Source organism: Henckelia pumila, chromosome 2 (assembly GCF_033568475.1).
Source record: "Henckelia pumila isolate YLH828 chromosome 2, ASM3356847v2, whole genome shotgun sequence".
Taxonomy (NCBI): domain Eukaryota; kingdom Viridiplantae; phylum Streptophyta; class Magnoliopsida; order Lamiales; family Gesneriaceae; genus Henckelia; species Henckelia pumila.
In genome coordinates, this window is record NC_133121.1 from 193840901 (window position 1) to 193864374 (window position 23474).

The following is a 23474-nucleotide window of genomic DNA, read 5'->3' on the forward strand; positions in this document are numbered from 1 at the left end:
CACGATTCAACTGCCTGTATTCAATACATAATCTCATCGATCCATCCTTCTTCTTGACAAACAACACAGGTGCTCCCCACGGAGAAACACTCGGATGAATATGTCCCTTATCAAGAAGATCCTGAAACTGCTATTTCAATTCCCTCATCTCTGACAGTGCCAGACGATAAGGTGCTTGGGATATAGGCGTTGTTACTGGTACTAAATCAATACAAAATTCAACCTCTCGAACCGGAGGAAAATCAGGAATCTCATCAGGGAATACATCAGAAAACTCGCTGACAACCGGTAATTGATCAATACCCGGACTACTCGTGGACATATCAACTGCATAAATGAGGTAGTCCTCCCCACCTGACTCTAAGACATGACATGCCTTCAGAGCCGATACAAGTGGCATCGGAGGTCGTTCTCCCTTACCGTAGAAGTACCAGCTATCACCCTCATTCGGATAAAACTGTACCAGACGTTGATAATAGTCCACAGTAGCGTGATACAAAGTCAGCATACCTATTCCCAAAATACAGTCAAAATCTGACATCGCTAGAATCATCAGATTAGCAGACAACACGTTACCCTCAAACTCTAGAAGGCAACCCATCACTAGACGCTTAATTACTATCTCTTGCTCCAGCGGAGTAGATACAACTAAATCCAGGTCTAATGATACAAATGGTAATCTATGTCTCTTAACAAAGCGACTAGAAATAAAGGAATGCGATGCTCCAGTATCAATTAAAACAAGTGCAGGAATACCACATAACAGAAAGGTATCTGCCAACATGCGATCGCTTTCCTTAGTAGCCTGCTTCTGAGACAGAGCAAATACCTGATCCTGCGTGTGTGGACGGAAATTGGAAGAACTAGGTGGCACTGGCTGCTGACGTGGATGAGTAGAAGCCTGAGATCCCATTTGTGATCCTGATCCACTCGTAGCTCCCATACGCTGAGGACAATCTCTCTGCAGATTTCCCTGCTCACCGCAAATAAAACATGCACCAGAAGCCTTCCGACAAGAAGCTGCAGAATGTTTCCCACCACAGTGACTGCAAAATTCATCTTTCTTCTTCTTCTTTCCGAACCGGAACATACCTCGTGAACCATGAGATCCAAATGAAGTAGTAGTAGAAGACGTAGAACCAGATTGCACAACAAATTGAGCTCTAGGCCCAAGATGGAACTAGGCTATCCGAACATCATCAACTGTGCTCGCCTGTTTTTGTTCTCCACTTGACGGCACCGATTAACCAGAGTCTCGTAAGATGTCGGATCATCACAGACAACAAACTGTGAATAAATGTCCTGATTCAAGCCTTGAAAAAAGATATCATACTTGGATGTATCACTTTCATTGATATGGGGACTGTAAGGTGGCAGATCAATGAATCGCTGCTGATACTCATCAATAGTCATAGATCCCTGCCTTAGCGTAAGAAACTCCATAGATCGCACCTGATGGACAGCTGGAGGAAAATATAACTTCTGAAATTGCTGACGGAAATCCTCCCAAGTCACCCGTCCTCTCTCAGTACTCGCCTGAGCTGCCTTGGCATCCCACCATAAGCGTGCACGTCCATCAAAAAAAAACTCTAGAACCTCCATCTTTTTCTCCTCTATACATTCGAAAGCACGAAAAGCACTCTCAATTCTGAACATCCAGTTCCTCGCTTCCTCAGGATTCTCGCCTCCCAACAAGGGTTTCGGTGCTATCTGCAGAAGTTTATTGATCGTATAGCGACGTCTACCCTCGTGAGGACAATGTCAATCCTCATGATGATGACGATGGTGACGACGCTGATGACCACATCCCTGGCCAACACTACCATGACTCTCGTTACCTCCATCAGCCATTATCTGAAAAGATTTGCACATTTAAAATCCCAAATGCGCAAAATCACTCAAAACTAGGTTAAATCCCAAGTACTAATCCCAAAATCTAACCATGCTCTGATACCAAAAATTTAGTGACCTTGCAATGAATCACCTACTAACTGGCAACTATAGCATGCATTAAACTTAATTAAAACAAAAGTACTTAACAAAATAAAACGTGCGGAAATATAACCCATAATATTACAAAACCACTGAATACAAAAGTTCAAGGCTTAATACTGTAGTGATACAACCATATCGATATAACTTAAAGTAAACATTATACAGTTATATTGAATCCTGATGTATAAAATATCCCATGTAGGCTCCTGCTCTCTAGTCCTGCCTCAAACTACCGGCTCCATCCATCCTGCAACCTGCACCGTAGAATGGGATGTTCAAGATAACAACTAGGACGTGAGCGCTAACGCCCAGTACATATACATGAGTAAACATATATATATAAATATATATATATATATATATATATATAGAATGCATGCAACCGTGATGACTGGTAAAGGGTCATCTGACAAGTCATGCTCAGTACAGGCGCCATATGAGTGCTGTAACCTCACGGATCAACCTCTGGGTACAACCACACTCGTCTAGAACACTAGATTAGTCAGACAAACATGTCCCTGCCGTCGCGGTACTCTCAATGACAGACTATCAAGTATAGAGCTGAGCGGCTCTATAATCAGGGTATAACAAGATACAGGCTCAACGTGTCTGTGAACATGACATATGAATATAGAAAGCGGTAAAACATATATCATGCCACATAATAATGCCAAGTAAATGCAACATATAAACATGTATACTCGTTGGCAATCTCAGCCAATGTATACGTACCTCTAGGCTAGTTCAAGTCTAGTAGGATCCTAGGTTCCAAGCCTATATTCAAAAGTTTATCATATCACTACACAAATTCTATAAGTCTTAACTAAGCTAATAAATACTCCCAAAACTTAAATAGATTTTCGGACCATACCTACGTCCGAAGTAAGCCCTTTGGAGTCGCTAATCCCGAATGACTATAACCACGCCTTGGTTATTCCAAAACTTCTATAATAACCGATAGGGCCCTCAAGTGTATATCTCACACTATATAACTGAGAAAAAAACTCGGGAATTTGTAATTCAAAATGAATTCTGAAGACCCCTATTTATAGGAAAAATTCCCGGTCAACTTCGGATCCTCCGAACTCGTGTTCGGATCGTCCGATCCAGCTCAATGTCTGCATGCATAACACGTCGAGTTCGGACCGTCCGATCGTCACTTCGAATCGTTCGAAGTGTTCAAATTTCGACACTTGTCAAAATCCATGGCTGAGTAATCCTGCCTTCTTGGCCTAGGGGAGTTCGGATATAAATTTTAATGTCGAAACTTATATGATTCAATTTTATGTTATATATGTCAAACCGAACTGACAAAAAAAATCATTAGGTTGATAGTTTTTTTATATTTTTATTTAGATTGTGTATTTTATATATATAAGATGATATTTAGTGGATTACGAATATTTTGAATAATTTTTAGTTGTTGTTTATTTAATTTATTTAGACTTTAAAATTTTTACTAAAAAAAATTATGTACGTAATACCATAATATATTATATTTTAAAATATATTTCCATTTCTAATTAAATAACTATCAAAATCGATTAAAGCAAATCGAAATAACCAAACTCTTTGCTAAAAAAACCATATAGAATTGAAGGAAAACTATTAGGATACCGTAATTTATATATATATCTAAATCCTAAAACTGAAATAAATTATCCAAAATTGAAACGAAGCGACCAATGAAAACCTCTAGCGGATGACTACATCAATTTTCGGAAGAATGTGTCGTTATTTTTTTAGAATATCATTTGGAGAAAAATCTAGAACGGACTTTGGTAAAAAAAATGACAAAAAATAAAAAAAAAATATATGCAATTTATAGAATAAAAAATGTAAATTCTTCATTAATATGACCAAAATGAAAAAAAAAATTACTAGACTAAAAATACAAATATATTGTTAACATAACCAAATTTGATGTAACATAACCAAAATGAAAAAAAATGCAAGTTTCAAGATTAAAAAGTGCAAATTCACCTTTAACAGGATTCAAAATAAATAAATAAAAAAACATTTAAGTTACAAGACTAAAAATACGAATTCATTATTAATAGGATCAAAAAATAAAAAAAATTACAAGTTATAGGATTAAAAGTGCAAATTTATTATTAACATGAGAAAAGTACAAATGTGCAAATTACAGGATTCACAATGTAATTTTCCCAAAAACAATTCACCAACATACGAAAAGTTAGTCATTCTAAGACATATTTAATTAATAGTATAAATACAATATCATTTTGAAAATAAGAAGAACATCAAAACGTTGGCATAAAAAACATAAAGAGATATGGAAAAAAATTACACAGGTATAATTTGTTTATTTCTTTTTTAAAAGTTTTTGGTTCTCTTCATTTATCAAATTTCAATTTCAAACGTGCATATTTTAATTTATCGCATGTTTAATCACTTTTTCTGCAGAAATGTTAATTTGGCACTATATATGTAATATTTATGTTGATGTCACGTCAGTACCATTTTAATTTGAACCACATGAACGTTCCTTTAGAAAATGGCTAAGCATGTATATATTTTTTAAAAAACATATAGATAACACAATAAAAAAAATGGTACAGAAGTCTAAAATCGCAAATAAAAACCATAACTTTACCATATATTAATCATTAAAACAACCCGTGCAAGTATTGTGACAGTTAGTTCGTGCAAGTTTTTTCTGGATACCAACTTTGAAGCCTTTGACCTTTTACCATGATAACTAACATTGCTATTTTGTTGTTTTAGGTTGGTGAGAAACCTTAGTTGCCTCATAAAACTTGCATCCATGATTTGCGAAGAGCAGCACCTTACGATGTTCATGACCAATTGGATCCTGACGTTACTAGAGGAAATCGCTATGATGTAACGTGTGCAACGTGGCAAACCATGAAACTATTGTGGTCGTTCGCTCGCTCTTTTCATAGTCGATATGAAATAAAATCGTTATATTAGTTTTGTAATTGAGTGTTATCATGATCTTAGTCTTCTATAATGTCCTCATTCATTAATAGTTTATAACACTGCTTTATCTTTTTAAAACCCTTTTTCTCTTTGGGTTAATTGTATATATTAAACATGTGAAATCACGAGATTGCTAAAAACTCTTTATAACCGTTAAATCCTTGTGTTTTCAATTGAACACAAACACCTCTGAAAACACGTTCAGACAAGGAGGTAAATGTTCAAAATTTGAAAACATGAGGATCTATGTGCTCAAGATTTGAAAACATAATGAATTATTAATAGATATTTTTTTCTTAAGAGGTTTTTAACAAACTCGAAATTTAACAAGAACATTGTATGCAATTAACCATTTCCTTTTTTTTTGGTATAGGGACCATTCTATTGAATCAATGCTGAAAATTTGAGTAACATAGGTTAAGTACCCAATGTTAAAAAAAATAAATATCAATATGATAAGTACCTAGCTAGTGTTAAAAAAAACGAACAAACAAATTTCATGTTGACGCCATGTCGACGCCACATTGCAGCATAAAAAATGAATAAAATTATATATATATATATATATATATATATATATATATATATGAGTTTTGTTATGGTGCCCATCAACCATGGCCACCTCCGTGCCCACCATGTACAAGTCATGAGTTGACCCATACAATAGGTGAGTTGACTTGTACATGGTGGGCATAGAGTTGGGCATAGTTGGTGGGCAGCATAGCAGAACTATATATATATATATATATATATATATATATTATTTTGATCATCTGCACCTTGTGAGCGACGACTAAAACTTGGTAGTGGGTTTTAGTGGTTCAAAAAAATTAAAAAAAACCACTAAAATCTGGTACCGGGTTTTAATGATCGCTCACAGATTTCCTGCACTATAGAGTGAGGAGATCATTTATATTTATATATATATATATATATATATATATATATATATATATATATATATATATATATATATATATATAAACAAAGATTACATAATAAAACCGAAATTTGGAGAATCAAAATAGCTTGACGAAAAAATATATACGATACCAGAATACAACAAATAAATTTACTTGTTTAGGTCGGCCGATTTTTATTTTTATTTTTTGTTTGAACATAGGCCGATAAATCGTTTTAAAGATTAAAGGCCGCTCAAAGTGTTTGGCGATTGATTAACAACAAAGCATTGATACAAATGACCTCATTTTGCAATTATTATGGTCATATATTTAATACAAATCAATAATTCTACCCAACTATACATGTACTTCTTGTTAAATTTCAGCTATAAATATAAGTTTAATTAAAGTTTTATGTAGCAATCTCTTCAAATCTCTTCCCAAGTAATTAAGAACATTGTTTGCCCGTGTTCAACAATGGCAATTCCTTCTCCTGATCAGTTGGCTTTGGGTTTTGGCCTTCTGGGTAAGTATAAAAAATTAACGATTATAGGATATGAAAACGAGTGGTGTAAATAAATCAAGTCGGCTCTCAAGTTAATTTTTTTATGCGACTGTGTTATTGATTACTTGAAATTTAAACGAACAAGCCGAAAGTACGTGAACATTTACATAATAGTGCTCGATTGATAAAGTTTGAACCAAATGAAATGAGCTCGAATATGCTTATTTTTCGAGCTTCAAAGTGACTGAGAAAATCCATGCTCAAGCTCGAATATGGGAAAAAAAAAATGTCTACTGTTCACCTCGATTTGAATAATTTCACCCCTTAAACCTCATGTTTGCCTCTAGAACTTTTACTCTTAATTTTGGGAATAGTACTTCTGATATATATTTTTGGCTTCATTTTCCATTTCCACAGGGAATATTGTTTCTTTCCTCGTCTTCTTGGCACCGGTGTAAGACAATTTAATTTACAAGAAAATATGTTTTTCGTTGAATTTCTACATAATTTATGTGCCGTTATACATAATTAATTTTTACACGAGATTTTTATACTGTTGATCATGTTTTTTTAATGTTTGTATTGGTATATATATTATAGGCCTACATTTTACACGATTTGCAAGAGGAAATCATCGAAAGGGTTTCAAGCAATACCATATTCAGTGTCACTTTTTAGTGCATCGTTGTTGCTTTACTATGCCATTCTTAAGACAAATGCCATGTTGATTGTTACCATTAATTCCGTTGGATGTGTCATCGAGTCCATTTATCTCTTCTTGTATTTCGTATATGCACCAAAGAAGGCTAAGGTACGCCACCGATATACACTATGTTTTTCTACGATCGATTTCATATATATATATATAAAGCTTTTAGGAAACATTTTTCAGCTTTTTATTAATAAAATTTTCAAAATTTTGTTAATGAAAAACTTAAAAATGTTTTCTAGAAGCTCTATCAAATACTATCTTAGTCTCCTTAAAAGTGATGGGAAGCCATATATTGTTAAAATATCTGGCATGGTGTCATATGTTTTCTATAACAAAAATACCATATTAATTCAAAACACAAATATTTTAAAACGTACCAAATCCTATAGCTAGGGACACTTTTGTGAATCAAAATTTAGTTAATTATTAGAAAATAATAATGTATTTGCAGATGTTTACCGTATGGTTGATTATAGTGGATTTGGGAGCATTGGGGCTGGTGACGGTAATTTCTTTGTTTGCGTTTAAAGGATCGGATAGGGTCTCCCTTGTGGGATGGACTTGTGCCGCTGTTAATTTGGCCGTTTTTGCTGCTCCTTTGAGCATCATGGTAAAATTTACTATTCATTTCTATATATGTTATCATTTACATTTTCTTCAAATCTAAAAAAGAAAGAAATAATTGTCAGAAAATCGATCAAACGAATGTCGCACCTCGAGCCTTGGCCAGTACAAGCGCGACTGCACGATGTTATCTTATAGCAATTACTATGTTTTTATATATGCCCGCATTACGAAAATGGGTAACTCAAGTTGTTATAAAAATCATTTTAAATTTTATCTTCGCTTAATGTGGCACAAGACTACACATAAAAAAAACCATTAAGTAAGATATTTATTTAAAATTCAATTCTACCTAACATTTAATAATTTATAATATGTCGATTTATTTATTTTTGGCAGAAGCAAGTGATACGAACAAAAAGCGTAGAGTTCATGCCATTCAGTCTATCATTCTTCCTCACCCTTTGTGCAACAATGTGGTTCTTCTATGGATTTTTCATCAAGGATTACTTCATTGCTGTAAGTAAAATTACAATTCATTTATTTTTGTGCATTTAATTAATCGGGGTTAAACAAGTTAAAAATAATAATAATAATAAAAAAGAATACATCTATTTTAATTTAACACGGTTCAACCAAAACTAAGTAAGGGTAATATATCGTACCGTATAGTGTACTTAAAATCGTATATCGTATCAAAATTACGGTATAAGAAAATTGTATACCGATATTGTATCTAAACTTTCGATATATATCGAAAATTTTGGAACATATGACTAGCATATCCATTAAATATCTAATTGCAGTATAACGAGCGATTTCGGCTAGGTATCGATACATACCATTTTATACCCAAAAAAACCTTATATTTTTAAAAAATTTAAATTTAGGTTTTAAAATGTTTTTAAATATTTTAATATTTATATATTATTTTGGTATTTCGATATTCTGCTAGATATCGAAATTTTCAAATTCATACCGTTACTGTACCAAAATCTTCGATATCGTTATCGTATTTTACCGAAAATCATCGATATACCGAAATTCGATAAATTAAATATTTTTTAAATGATAACCTCGGTATACTGAAATTTTTCACCTCTAATTAGATGCGTAGAGGTACGTAATATTCACGTGGTCACACAGTTATCGAAATATCCATTATGTCAACTAGCAATACAAACACAAAGAACTTACACAATTAAATAGTCTCTTTTAGCTAGTGATGTGTAGCTCATGTAGCATCAAGATCTCAAATTGAACGAAATTTCAGATTCGAGACTCAATTATAATAATCTCTCACCTACAACTATTAAAATATTCTCTCTTAACTTTTGATGTTTCAGTTTTGAAGACATTTAGCAAATTTTTTGTTCGACGAGCACCACTCGACTTTCGAACAAATTATCTCAATTTTAAATCTTCAAACTAATGTCTTATTCAAAAATTCTAAATTCTTTAAAAATCTTTCAAAGCATAAAATTCAATATATACATGTATAGAGAAGTTTTCAACTGCTCAACAAATGTTTTTCACTTCATCCTCGATCACTAAAACCCGGTGGTATGATCGGGCATGAAGTGAGCAGCATTTATTGGGTAGCTGAAAATTTCTATACATGTATATATATCTCTTCTATCTCTTCTATTATATTAACTATTAAGTGTAAGGCCATATCAAGTTGGTACGTTGGTGTGGCCTATTTGTTTTTAATTTACAATGATTTAACATTTTTTTATTTTCTACAATTATCTAATAAAAAGACGGACTGTACATGAACGCAAACGTGTACGTAAAAACGAATCATATAAACACGCAACACATGCAATTCGGTGCTAGTATATATATATATATATATATATATATATATATATATATATATATATATATATATATATATATAATTTTTTTCAACAAAATACAAGCCATGAAACATAAAATTTAACTGCATAAACAACAAATACTTACTTATTCTTTTAGTTAAAAATTAAATAAGGTGTAATTTAATAAAATCAATTAAAAATTATTTAATACAGGACGTAACATTAATTTATTTATTGTCTACATTTAAATATGTTTTATTCTTCTCGCATCAAAGTATATATAATTTAATTTATTAACCCCGTTTATTATATCTCTTTATCTCTATCTTTTATATTAAATTAAATCCCATAATTTATTGATTTTCTTTGTTTCTTCTGAATCTAGTGTCCAAATGTTGTGGGATTTTTACTCGGAGTCATTCAAATGATATTGTACTTAATTTACAAGAACATGCCCAAGGGTGTGCCAACCAAATCAAATCTCGAGGACTCTACTAAAACTCAAAATAAGGATGTCGAGATACCTGAGATGGTCGAAAATTGGCGATGAGTCCTTCGAAGATCGAGAATTGCAAGATGAGTCCTCCGAAAGATATCGAAATATGTTCAAAACGTAGGGATTTAAAGTAATTATATAAGATTTGAAATAATGATAGATAAAAATAAGATGTTTAATTTAGTTTGATTTATCATAATTAAGATTGATATTATGGTAAATGATGACGGTTAATTGTAACTTTTTTTTTTTTTACTATTTGATGATTATACGTTGTGTAACAAAATTAAATTATAATTTTAGTTGAAAAGTATTAATGTTTTCATAAAAATGTGCACATAAATATATGTAGGTGTTTGCACAAATTTTGTGATTGGGTGCAGGCTGGGGCATGCCATGTGTCGTAGCAACACGAAATAAGTTAATTTCTGAAAAATAAAATCTAACTTTTATATATATATATATATATATATATATATATATATATATATATACTTCTTTGTTATTACATATATGTACCCGTCTCAACAAAAACTATGAATTCAATCGTTGAACACATTTGATGTGTTTAACCAGTTAACTTCAAGTATAAATCGAGGCGGTTGAGTTTAGGTTTAAACAAATCGAGACGGCCGGGTATGGATCCATCGCGATTTCAAGGCATCAAACTCGGGTTCGAGTCCTATCTCTTAACAAATCCGATCAAAACCCGAACCAATGTTATTATTGAAACGACTCGATCCTACTACTACTATTTTTTTTTTTTTTTACAAATAAATAACTAAATAAAATATATTTAAAAACTATGCATCCATAAATGAATAAATAAATAACTAATACTTAATATAATATATATATACTTGAAACGTGTAAATATATATATATTAAATAATTACTTTCTAAAATAATTATAAACATAAACAATTTCCCATAAAAATATTTCAACTAAAAGAAAAAACCATAATAAGAATTTGCATGCAAATAAAATAAGTATAACCCATGCAATAAAATCATCATCAACCTCTCAATAAAAATTCCCACCTAAAATCCATAAACCCCATAATTAAATCATAAAACATGTGCGGAAAACATAATAATATTCAATTCACTGAAAACATGACTAGAGCGATGGTCACTTGCTAGCCGGCCGCCGGGAGCTCATACGTCTTCACCACCAGTCGGAGCAACATTCTCTAGATCTATTTCTTGCTCACCTGCACCATTTAAGTCTAGTGAGCCTAGAGGCTCAGCACGTTCTATCTCATAGTAACAACATGAATAAAAATGATGCACCACATAATACATGCAAGATACATAATAAATAATATATATATCCATGCATGTCCTTATAATACATGTATCATAATCATCATGTAACATAGCATACATAATCATACGTAATCATCATGCATCATAATAAGGGTCTATCATCATTTAAAAATCTGAAGGTTATATCCATGCTGTGTGACGTGTCATGTCGATTGATCAATCTAAAACCAACGTACGTGGCGGTGGGATCTCCACCTCTTGGCCCTTTCATCAGGCAAACATAATCATAATCGCATGGAAAGGCAATCGGGCCCCAGTATCCCGACCCACAGTCCCGTGTCATATGGAAAGGTCTTCAGGCCTAGGCATCCCATCTCCAATCCCGTAGGTTGTCACACACCCACTTCAACTCCCTTAAAATATTTTTCATTGCCCAGCATCACACATATACATATAGTATCATGCACATACATAAAATTTTTCATGATCCTATTTTCATAAAATATTGCCCTTAAATATATATTTAATTATTTAATAATAAATGTAAAAACAATACTTTTTCTTACTTAAAATATTCATGAAATAATTAAATATATATTTACGGACCATGCATAATTTTCATGGATTGGTTCAGGCTGCTGACTCCTTAGACTTAGGTCCATTAACTTCTAGACTGGCCCAAAAATTCACAGACTGGCCCAAAAATTCTCATGGGCCGCCAAGCCCATAAAAATTATTGGGCTAACTTAAATAAAATATTTGAGGCCTAATTAAAATTATTTGGAGGCCCAAATAATTTTTATTACTAATTAATTTAGCCCAAAAACACAATAAATCATTAAATACTTAAAAATAAAAATACCCGAGCCCGGATAACCTAACCCAGACCCGGACCAACCTGAAATGACCCATGACCCTACTGACCCGACCCAGGCCCCAGACCCAACCCGAATCTGCCCTAAAAACTAGAACCCGATCCCCCCTTTCTTCCCAAGCTGCTGCCGCAAGCAGCATCTAATTCCGGCATTTGGCCGGCCAACTCAGGCCACCAATGACCAAAGTACCACCACCCAAGTCTAGCCCACTCCCAGAAGTTTCTAACAAGTCAAAAATCAGACCAAACCATCGACTATGGAGTGAGAACGAAGCTCTGGAATCTTGCCCATCTGCAGCTCACGCACAGACGCGAGCAGTTGCGGCGTTTAATTATTATATAGTGTGTTTGGATTATGTGTTGCATTTCACATTTTTGAAAGAAATGAGCAAGTGCCCTGCTCGAACCTGTCTCTTCTTTTTTTTTTTTTTTATTTCGTTCCATAATTATGCTTGAAAGGTTATGATATTATGTTTCCTTATTAAGGATTGAATGGGTTATATCTTTGAAAGGATGATTTCAATGATGCCATAACATTTTCTAAATTTCAGATTTCGTCCCTAGCATGTGATTAAAAAATTTGTGTGTGATTTTTTGTGTTGGTTTGGATGGTGATTGAGGAGCTACCATGGGTGATATGTAGTTCACATGGTAGCTTCTATGTTGGCTTGAAGGTTAGGTTGGAGATGCATTAGAAATTGAGGATTTGGGGCTCGGTTTGATAGTGTTTGAGGGGCTGCCCTTGAGCTGGGCTTTATGGTGATTTAAGGTGAGTGGTAAGGGTTGGAAACGGGGTGATCGTTGGTCATGTTCCTAGGATTGGAGGCTCGGGAGATTGGGAGAGTTATAGTTAAGTCTTGGATTGAGTTTGGACTTGGTAACTTGAGCAGATATTCATGAGTATAGGGGGCTGTCCGGAAACATGTGGTTAAAACAGGGTTAAAAGTGAAATGCCGTGGTGGGATCGGGCCTGGAAATTGTCTTAAATGTCGGGGTTTGGTCGGTTCAAGCGGGAATTAATTCCGTTAAGTTTCGGTTGAGTTCTAGGCATTCGAAAAGAGAGGTGCAGATTTTTCTTAAAAACACCACTTCCTAGACCTATCCAACATCCATATGGTTCTAACCCAACAAACCATGCGCAAATCCATGGCTTGAGGAAGGAGAACGAACCCCCTTTCCTCAGAACATTGAACCTGCGCGAACCATGCACCAAAAACCAACAGCTTCATGTCTGACCATTCCAGCCCCAAACCGACTACACCACTCAACCCTAAGGACCCTAAGACACGTCCCTAACCCCCTGCCAATATCCTGATCCGAACCATATCAAAAAAGCAAAGAAAAAACGTGAGAAAATATGGGAAAAGAACATATACGGTTCAACATGGTTGCATATTCTTTATAAAAATCTAACACACATGCAATATCAATGGTTTTCATGCAAGAATCAGAATATAAAACTTAAACGGTGGCGGGACAAACGTTCTTCAAAACTTCGATTAAATCTTCAAAAACTTTTGTGTGCGAGTGAGTTTTCTGCTGATGAACGTGAGGAAGATGGGGTAGATGGAGGCTAGGGTATTCAACGTGAAGAAGGAATGAAAATATAGGCGATTTCATATATATCTATATATATAAAAACTATTATTTTCTAAAAAATGATACCTTAAAATAATATTTTAAGGCTCATAAAATTATCATAAAAATATTTGGAATAAAATTCATATATCCCGTTCATCCACGGTCCCGCCTACGCGATCGAAAAACGCAAATTCTAAAAATCTCATAAATAGCATAAATGCAGATTAAATGATAAAAATAATATTTAAATTATGCAAATAAATTCACATATTTCACATAAAGTCATTTAACCCATTTTCTAAATTTTAAAATAATTAATTTTCCTAATTATGCATGCGAATTTACGTAAATAAATTTCCGGGCGTTACAATACTCCCCCCCCCCCCCTTAAATAGAATTTCGTTCTCGAAATTCGACTGATCAAACTCTAATATTGGAGTCTCTCAAAAATTCAATTTACTAAATTCACGATTACCTATCTAGTTCCCAAGTTTCAGTATCCCAAAAGTCATGCTTCCGCTGCGCACTCTGATAAACAAAATATTTTATCCTTCCTAGGTGTTCTCTTCATCTCCATCAAACCTATTTATAAACTTTCGCTGCTGAAACACCTCGTAAAGAGAATCATTACAATTTTACTTAAATTCCACTGTAAACAAAATTTGACATTTTATACAAATCTTAATACTATAATGAAAGTACAACCACATACTTACCTCAACTTATACGTAAAACTCAAATATTAACTCTACTATTCATCTCACTAAACACAACAATCACACTATGCCAAAACTTGACTGATTGCATATGCTTATACACTCAATTTATCAATCCACCAACATTCGTGAGCCGAACTTTTGTTTCCAAATTTACTTATTAAAGCATAGGATTACAATATCAACTCCAATAAATTCAACTTGTAAAGCTTATCCACATACTAGCCTTCTATAACAAGTTTAACATCCTTGAGTCGAACATCTGTCATTCATCGCAATTTTCATCAACTTATCCATTTACAACTACACTTCCAACTATTGAACACTTGAAAGTCTTAAATCTCGAGTGCTATAAATCCATAAAATCCAAAAAGTGAATTTAGTGTCAAACTTCACATACAACGTAAATTCTCCTAACGTCAGGAATATTCTTAAAATATATGAATTCTAATTTTGTGGTTAGTTTAGGCTTAAGACACTTAAATTCTCCCATTGGAAGCGTGAAATTCACCGAACAGTATTTACATGTCATCGTCTCTAAATAGCGTAATCATATAGCATCCAGTAGTTAATTCCATATCATTTCCTAGTTGCCTCTACTTATAGTCCATGGAATCTAAACTCCTCAAAATCAAAATACAAAATCAATTACCTAATAAACTGAATAATTCGTTCACAAGTAACACATGTTGGTCTCATATACAGTCAAAACACAACTAGTACCTTTTTGCTCATGCATCACAAAAATCTTGGTGGAGACATTCCTATATCATGACCCCGTAATTCAAATTTATACAACCCAAGGATACTGAAAGAACATCAATACAAATATTTATATACAATTAACCCCAACGTAAAACGAAAGTATCGTGATAACTGTTATAATATCAAGCCACTACGCTGACTCGTGATTATTCCCAAGTGCCTCAAATACCAATACATGCGTAGAACCAACAACCCAAATTCTCAAAAGATTCAACTCTTAACAAAAGAACTCACTCCAAAATATATATATATATATATATATATCATTAACTCTTAGGTCATATCTAAAGCTTATATTATACTTGACATCGAAACCAAAATTTATAACAATTGTGTTATGCCACACCTAACCAATTACACGAGCCTATAAAAATTTACACCTTCATCATTTAGTCATCACAACATTTATGAGTCAGACTGTCAAGTTCCTAAATCTATTTATTTAAACGTAGTGACTTGAACGTCAAACCCAATACAACTTACTTGGTAACACCAACCACACGAACCCTTAAATATTATCAAAGATTATCCAAGTCTTTATCAAACTAACTCCATGATTATTCTTATTCTCAAAGATTCAAAAACCTAACGCAAAACATACATATCATCAATTTATGTCTCATATAATTAAAAGTACACACTTAAAACCACAAATCATCATACTATAACCTTATTGTACATGTGTCATCTCCAAGAAAATCTTGACTTCTTCGTCAAAGGAAAAAACCGTAATAGTTAAATGAATGACAATGTGATATCTTTGAACCCAACTAATAATTTGACATAATGTGGACTTAATTCCCAAAAATATATACTAGCCTCTATAAAGGAACGTTTTAAATTCATCAAAGCAGAAAAATGTTACAACCCTCGATTAATCTTTCTTGCGAGGAATCCTACTCTCGCCTCAAGCAACAATTCTAATGCTATACGTGTAAACCATAGTTCCCAGAAAATTTCTCATAAATCCCAAATTCACGAGTTAAATAATTACTTTATAATATATTATAAGTGCTAATCTCACAATCATTTTACCAATGATTCACTAATTAAATCATTCTAACTTAAAATCAATAAGTTACTACAAAAGTCCATATGTAAAACTTACATCTCATAATTTATCAAACTTAGTTTCCGAAAATATAATGTTCAGGTCATCCTCGCTTGTAACACGACTCGAGGCATACTGTAATTTTTATAAATTTCTAACGTAACCGTTATGCATAGCTAAGTATTTAAATTTAAAATTTTCCATAACATAAATCATTAAAGCATAAATCATAAGCCCCATAAACATAATTATTTAAAAAAAATATTAAAACTTACTGACTGGTAGTGCGACTTCTGAGCTCCACGTAGCAGGCTAGTACCCTCCAAGGACCGCGCTCTGATACCAAATGAAACGACTCGATCCTACTACTATTATTTTTTTTATTTAACAAATAAATAACTAAATATTTAATATAAAATATATTTAAAAACTATGCATCCATAAATGAATAAATAAATAACTAATACTTAATATAATATATATATATATATATATATATATATATATATATTATATATATATATATATATATATACTTGAAACGTGTAAATATATATATTAAATAATTACTTTCTAAAATAATTATAAACATAAACAATTTCCCATAAAAATATTCCAACTAAAAGAAAAAACCATAATAAGAATTTGCATGCAAATAAAATAAGTATAACCCATGCAATAAAATCATCATCAACCTCTCAATAAAAATTCTCACCTAAAATTCATAAACTCATAATTAAATCATAAAATATGTGCGAAAAACATAATAATATTTAATTCACTGAAAATATGACTAGAGCGATGGTCATGGGCTAGCCGACCGCTGGAAGCTCATACGTCTTCACCACCAGTCGGAGCAACATTCTCTAGATCTATTTCTTGCTCACCTGCACCATTTAAATCTAGTGAGCCTAGAGGCTCAGCACGTTCTATCTCATAGTAACAACATGAATAAAAATGATGCACCACATAATACATGCAAGATACATAATAAATAATATATATATCCATGCATGTCCTTATAATACATGTATCATAATCATCATGTAACATAGCATACATAATCATACGTAATCATCATGCATCATAATAAGGGCCTATCATCATTTAAAAATCTGAAGGTTATATCCATGCTGTGTGACGTGTCATGTCGATTGATCAATCTAAAACCAACGTACGTGGCGGTGGGATCTCCACCTCTTGGCCCTTTCATCAGGCAAACATAATCATAATCGTATGGAAAGGCAATCGGGCCCCAGTATCCCGACCCACAGTCCCGTGTCATATGGAAAGGTCTCCGGGCCTAGGCATCCCATCTCCAATCCCATAGGTTGTCACACACCCACTTCAACTCCCTTAAAATATTTTTCATTGCCCAGCATCACACATATACATATAGTATCATGCACATACATAAAATTTTTCATGATCTTATTTTCATAAAATATTGCCCGTAAATATATATTTAATTATTTAATAATAAATGTAAAAACAATAATTTTTCTTACTTAAAATATTCATGCAATAATTAAATATATATTTACGGACCATGCATAATTTTCATGGATTGGTTCAGGCTGCTGACTCCTTAGACTTAGTCCCATTAACTTCTAGACTGACCCAAAAATTCACAGACTGGTCCAAAAATTCTCATGGGCCGCCAAGCCCATAAAAATTATTGGGCTAACTTAAATAAAATATTTGAGGCCTAATTAAAATTATTTGGAGGCCCAAATAATTTTTATTACTAATTAATTTAGCCAAAAAACACAATAAATCATTAAATACTTAAAAATAAAAATACCCGAGCCCGGACCACCTAACCCAGACCCGAACCAACTTTACATGACCCATGACCCTACTGACCCGACCCAGGCCCCAGACCCGACCCGGATCTGCCATAAAACCTAGAACCCGATCCCCCTTTCTTCCCAAGCTGCTGCCGCAAGCAGCATCTAATTCCAGCATTCGGCCGGCCAACTCCGGCCACCAATGACCGAAGTACCACTTCCCAAGTCTAGCCCACTCCCAGAAGTTTCTAACAAGTCAAAAACCAGACCAAGCCATCGACTATGGAGTGAGAACAAAGCTCTGGAATCTTGCCCATCTGCAGCTCACGCGCAAACGCGAGCAGTTGCGGCGTTTTCCATCGTGCGGCTTGCGCAGACCACCAATGACCAAGAAACCACTTCCTAGACCTAGCCAACATCCATACGGTTCTAACCCAACAAACCATGCGCAAATTCATGGCCTGAGGAAGGAGAACGAACCCCCTTTCCTCAGAACACTAAACCTGCGTGAACCATGCACCAGAAACCAACAGCTTCATGTCTGACCATTCCAGCCCCAAACCGACTACACCACTCAACCCTAAGGACCCTAAGACACGTCCCTAACCCCCTGCCAACAGCCTGATCCAAACCATATCAGAAAAGCAAAGAAAAAACGTGAGAAAATATGGGAAAAGAACATATACGGTTCAACATGGTTGCATATTCTTTATAAAAATCTAACACACATGCAATATCAATGGTTTTCATGCAAGAATCAGAATATAAAACTTAAACGGTGGCCAAAAAGAGAATTCAAACGTGCCTTGATTGATTTTCAAATTAGAAACGTGAATAGGGCGCGTACGGCGATTACCGGGACGAACGTTCTTCAAAACTTCGATTAAATCTTCAAAAACTTTTGTGTGCGAGTGAGTTTTCTGCTGATGAACGTGAGGGAGATGGGGTAGATGGAGGCTAGGGTATTCAACGTGAAGAAGGAATGAAAATATAGGCTAAAATATTATTTGGTGATTATCACAATTATTTAGAATTTTGGGAAGATAATATATCATATTTAATACAGAAAAATATATAACTCTTAAAAGTTAAATAAATTATGATAGATTTTCGTAATATATATTTATATAATTTTAAAAGTCCTTCAAAAGCCTTTAAAATAATTTATTTTAGTGAAAATTGATTTCATATATATCTATATATATAAAAACTATTATTTTCTAAAAAATGATACCTTAAAATAATATTTTAAGGCTCATAAAATTATCATAAAAATATTTGGAATAAAATTCATATATCTCGTTCATCCACGGTCCCGTCTACGCGATCGAAAAACGCAAATTCTAAAAATCTCATAAATAGCATAAATGCAGGTTAAATGATAAAAATAATATTTAAATCATGCAAATAAATTCACATATTTCACATAAAGTCATTTAACCCATTTTTTAAATTTTAAAATAATTAATTTTCCTAAGAATGTATGCGAATTTACGTAAATAAATTTCCGGGCGTTACAATTATCACTAATGATCATCCATAAAAAATATTCAAAGATTTTCCGTGCGGGTCTCCAAATTTCAGAATTCATCTGTCGGGTCATATTCGTCCTATTAATTCATTCCATCTGTCACGTATTATTTCACCAATTATCCCTACAAGTACAATTAAAAAAAGGAATGAATTATAAATTTATAATGAAAACGATATGTTAATTAAATGGTGTTTTCATGATTGATTCCATATACTTATCAAAGAAAAAAATGATTGATTCCATATAGGAACCTGTTTTCTTTATTTCTAACTTTCTAGCATATCTAACCATATAAAAACCCATATTCTTGGCTATATTTCAAAATTCTCATTATATTCATATGTTTTTATCTTTTATTTTTATTATGTGAAATTAATTTTGATATACAGATTATTGATAAAATATCAAATTGTTATATAAATTATTGTAAATAACTTAATTGCTACATGGTCTAGCTAAAAATTCAATTTAACCATTTAATAATATTGCTTTTAAGTCAAATTTATTTTTAATAAATTAAACTAAATAAACATTGTATTTCTAAAATTTATTTTATTGATTAAAAATATAAACAAATTAAAAAATATAATAAATAAGTATCTCACTATTTTTCAAATTAATATTTATATCCTAATCATTAAAAAATTTACTAAAATATAATAAATGTTCAAAATATTAATAAATATTTAATAAAATGGTTTTTTTCTATCCATATTAAAGTAATTTTATTTTCTTTGTTTTAGATAAAATAAGTGGAAAAATTTTAGGTAATCAACATTATGCAAATCGAGATTCGAGATAATGAATGAGAGGTTTTGTATGACATTTCTTTTTTCATGATTTATAAATTTAATGTTGAACTTTTTTTCGATTTTCCAACATATAAATACCAAATTCGAAAAGCTAAAATGGATATTATTTTGGTTGTATAATTTGAGTTGATAATATTTTATCATATTATAATTTAAATAAATACAATATTTTTAAAATTAATCAATAAAATAACATTGAAAATAAAATTGTGTACATAATTCATTTTAATAATAGCAGTTGGACTTGAAAGTAATTTAGGTTAAGGATAAATTTAACTTTTTAATTTTATCATGTGCCAATTAACACATTAAATAATTCATATATCAATTTATCAATAATTCATATATCAAAATAAATTTTTCATTATTAATTAATTTATAAAAATATAGTACAAATCATGTTTACTCTGAATTCTAACTGGCGACTTGTGAATGTAAAAGTTTTAATATTTAATTAAAACTATATGTTTATTATAAAATAAGTTGTATAAAAATTAATGGTCACTTCTGGTATAAGAAATAGAGGTGTCAAAATGGGCTAGGTCCGTCGGGTTGGCTCGCCCTGCCATATAAAATTGGTGGGTTGGATTGACAATTTTTCAATCCGCCTAAAAGGTGGGCCGGCCCGCACCGCCCCACCTAATGATGGGTTGTAGTGGGTTGCGGGTTGACCCGCAAAAACCTGCAAATTTACACGTGAGCCTGTAGTAACCCAGATTTTATTTTAAGATAATAATATGTTAAACATGATTAAAGGATTAGTAATTTTGAGGCTTAATCGGACGTCAGAATCAAGAATTGAACTTTCAATATTTGAGACAGTTCGGACGGTCCGAACCAGGATCGGACAGCCCGAACACCCTTGTGCCAAGTAGGCAGGATTACTCAGCCATGGATTTTGACAAGTGACGTAATTAGAACACTTCGGACGGCCCGAAGTGGCGATCGGACGGTCCGAACTCGACGTGTCTCGCATGCAGGCAGTGAGTTGGATCGAACAACCCGAACTCGAGTTCGGAGGCTCCGAACTTGACCGGAAATTTGCCTATAAATAGGACTCATTCGATTTCATTTTGAATTAGGAATTCCCGAGTTTCCTTCTTCAGTTATATAGTGTGAGATATACACTTGAGGGCCCTATCAGTTATTATAGAGGTTCTGGAATAACCAAGGTGTGGTTATAGTAATCCGGGACTAGCGACTGCAAAGTGCTTACTATGGACGAAGATATGGTACGGGAATCTATTTAAGTTTTGGGAGTACTTATTAGCTTAGTTAAGGCTTATAGAACTTGTGTAGTTAAGACTATCGAGTATAGAGCTGAGCGGCTCTATAATCAGGTATAACAAGGTATAGGCTCAACGTGTATATGCACATGACATATGAGTATAGAAAACGGTAAATCATATATCATGCCATATAATAATGCCAAATAAATGCAACATATAAACATGTATACTCGCTGGCAATCTCAGTCAATGTATACGTACCTCTAGGCTAGTTCAAGTAAAGTAGATCCTAGGTTCCAAGCCTATATTCAAAAGTTCACCGTATCACTACACAAGTTCTATAAGCCTTAACTAAGCTAATAAGTACTCCCAAAACTTAAATCGATTCTCGGACCATACCTTCGTCCGAAGTAAGCCCTTTGAAGACGCTAGTCCCGGATGACTATAACCACAACTTGGTTATTCCAGAACTTCGATTATAACCGATAGGGCCCTCAATTGTATATCTCACACTATATAACTGAAGAAGGAAACTCGGGAATTCGTAATTGAAAATGAACTCTGAACGGCCCTATTTATAGCCAAATTTCTCGGCCAGGATCGGAACTTCCGATCTACGATCGGAGCTTCCGATCTGCTCTATGATCGACACTTGTCAAAACTCGCGACTGAGTCATCGATCATTGCTGGCAGCTGGGGATCGGAACTTCTGTTCCAGGATCGGAGCTTCCGTTCCGATCGGAGCTTACTATTTGGGATCGGAGCTTACTATCTGGGATCGGAGCTTACTATCCGGCCCAAAATTAAAAAGCCCAAATTTTACTTCTGAAGTCCAATAACACTCCGAAATTGGTTAAATACCAACCCTTAATCATGTTTAACATATTATTATCTTAAAATGGTTTTTGGGTTACTACATTCTCCCCACCTTTAGATATTTCGTCCGCGAAATAACATCTAAAGACAAATCAAGATAACAATATGAAACATCAAACCATGTCTTATTACAACAACGGTAATTACATCTTACATGGTAATCAAAAATACAAAGAAAATAACTCAGGATATTCTGCTCGCATACGACTTTCAGTTTCCCAAGTTGCTTCTTCAACGCCTCGACGCTGCCACTGTACCATCACAAGTGGTATAGTCTTGTTCCGAAGAACTTTCTCCTTCTTGTCTAGGATACAGATTGGTCGTTCAACAAAAGACAGATCTGGCTCTAGCTGAATATCAGTAGACTGAATCACATGAGATTCATCAGCTATGTACTGTCGAAGCAACGACACATGAAAAACATTGTGTATACTGGAAAGAGATGGCGGTAAAGCCAAACGATAAGCAACATCTCCGATCTTCTCCAGTATCTGGAAAGGCCCAATGTAACGAGGAGACAACTTGCCTTTCACACCGAATCTCATCACCTTCCTGAAAGGTGATACTCGCAGAAAAACATATTCACCAGGCTCAAACTGAAGTGGCCTGCGGCGAATATTCGCATAACTGGCTTGTCTATCTTGAGCAACTTTGATCCTATGCTTGATCAAATCTACCTTGTCTACAATCTGCTGCACCAATTCAGGACCCTCGACTTGCCGTTCCCCGACTTCATCCCAAAATAACGGAGTACGACACCGTTGACCATACAATGCCTCGAAAGGTGCCATATCAATACTACGATGATAACTATTATTGTAGGCAAATTCAATCAAAGGTAACTGATCCTGCCAAGATAAACCAAAGTCCATGACAGAAGAACATAGCATATCCTCCAGCGTACAAATAGTGCGCTCTGACTGCCCATCAGTCTCCGGATGATACGCCGTGCTCAAACTCAGAGTGGTACCCAACGCTTGCTGAAAACTACCCCAAAAACGTGAAGTAAATCGCGG

General features: G+C 33.6%; 2 protein-coding genes across 2 annotated transcripts; one reads left to right on the forward strand and one right to left on the reverse strand.

Moving 5' to 3' along the window:
* Positions 1–1185: 1185 nt before the first annotated feature.
* Positions 1186–1844, reverse strand: LOC140879289 (uncharacterized). The gene is made up of 2 exons (XM_073282967.1): positions 1839–1844; positions 1186–1710 (listed from the first exon to the last, which is right to left on the reverse strand). The coding sequence occupies exons 1-2, from the start codon at positions 1842–1844 to the stop codon at positions 1186–1188; spliced, it is 531 nt and encodes a 176-aa protein (XP_073139068.1).
* Positions 1845–6338: 4494 nt separating this feature from the next.
* Positions 6339–10015, forward strand: LOC140879291 (bidirectional sugar transporter NEC1-like). Its single transcript, XM_073282968.1, has 6 exons — positions 6339–6387; positions 6784–6820; positions 6967–7177; positions 7530–7688; positions 8042–8161; positions 9851–10015. The coding sequence occupies exons 1-6, from the start codon at positions 6339–6341 to the stop codon at positions 10013–10015; spliced, it is 741 nt and encodes a 246-aa protein (XP_073139069.1).
* Positions 10016–23474: the final 13459 nt, after the last annotated feature.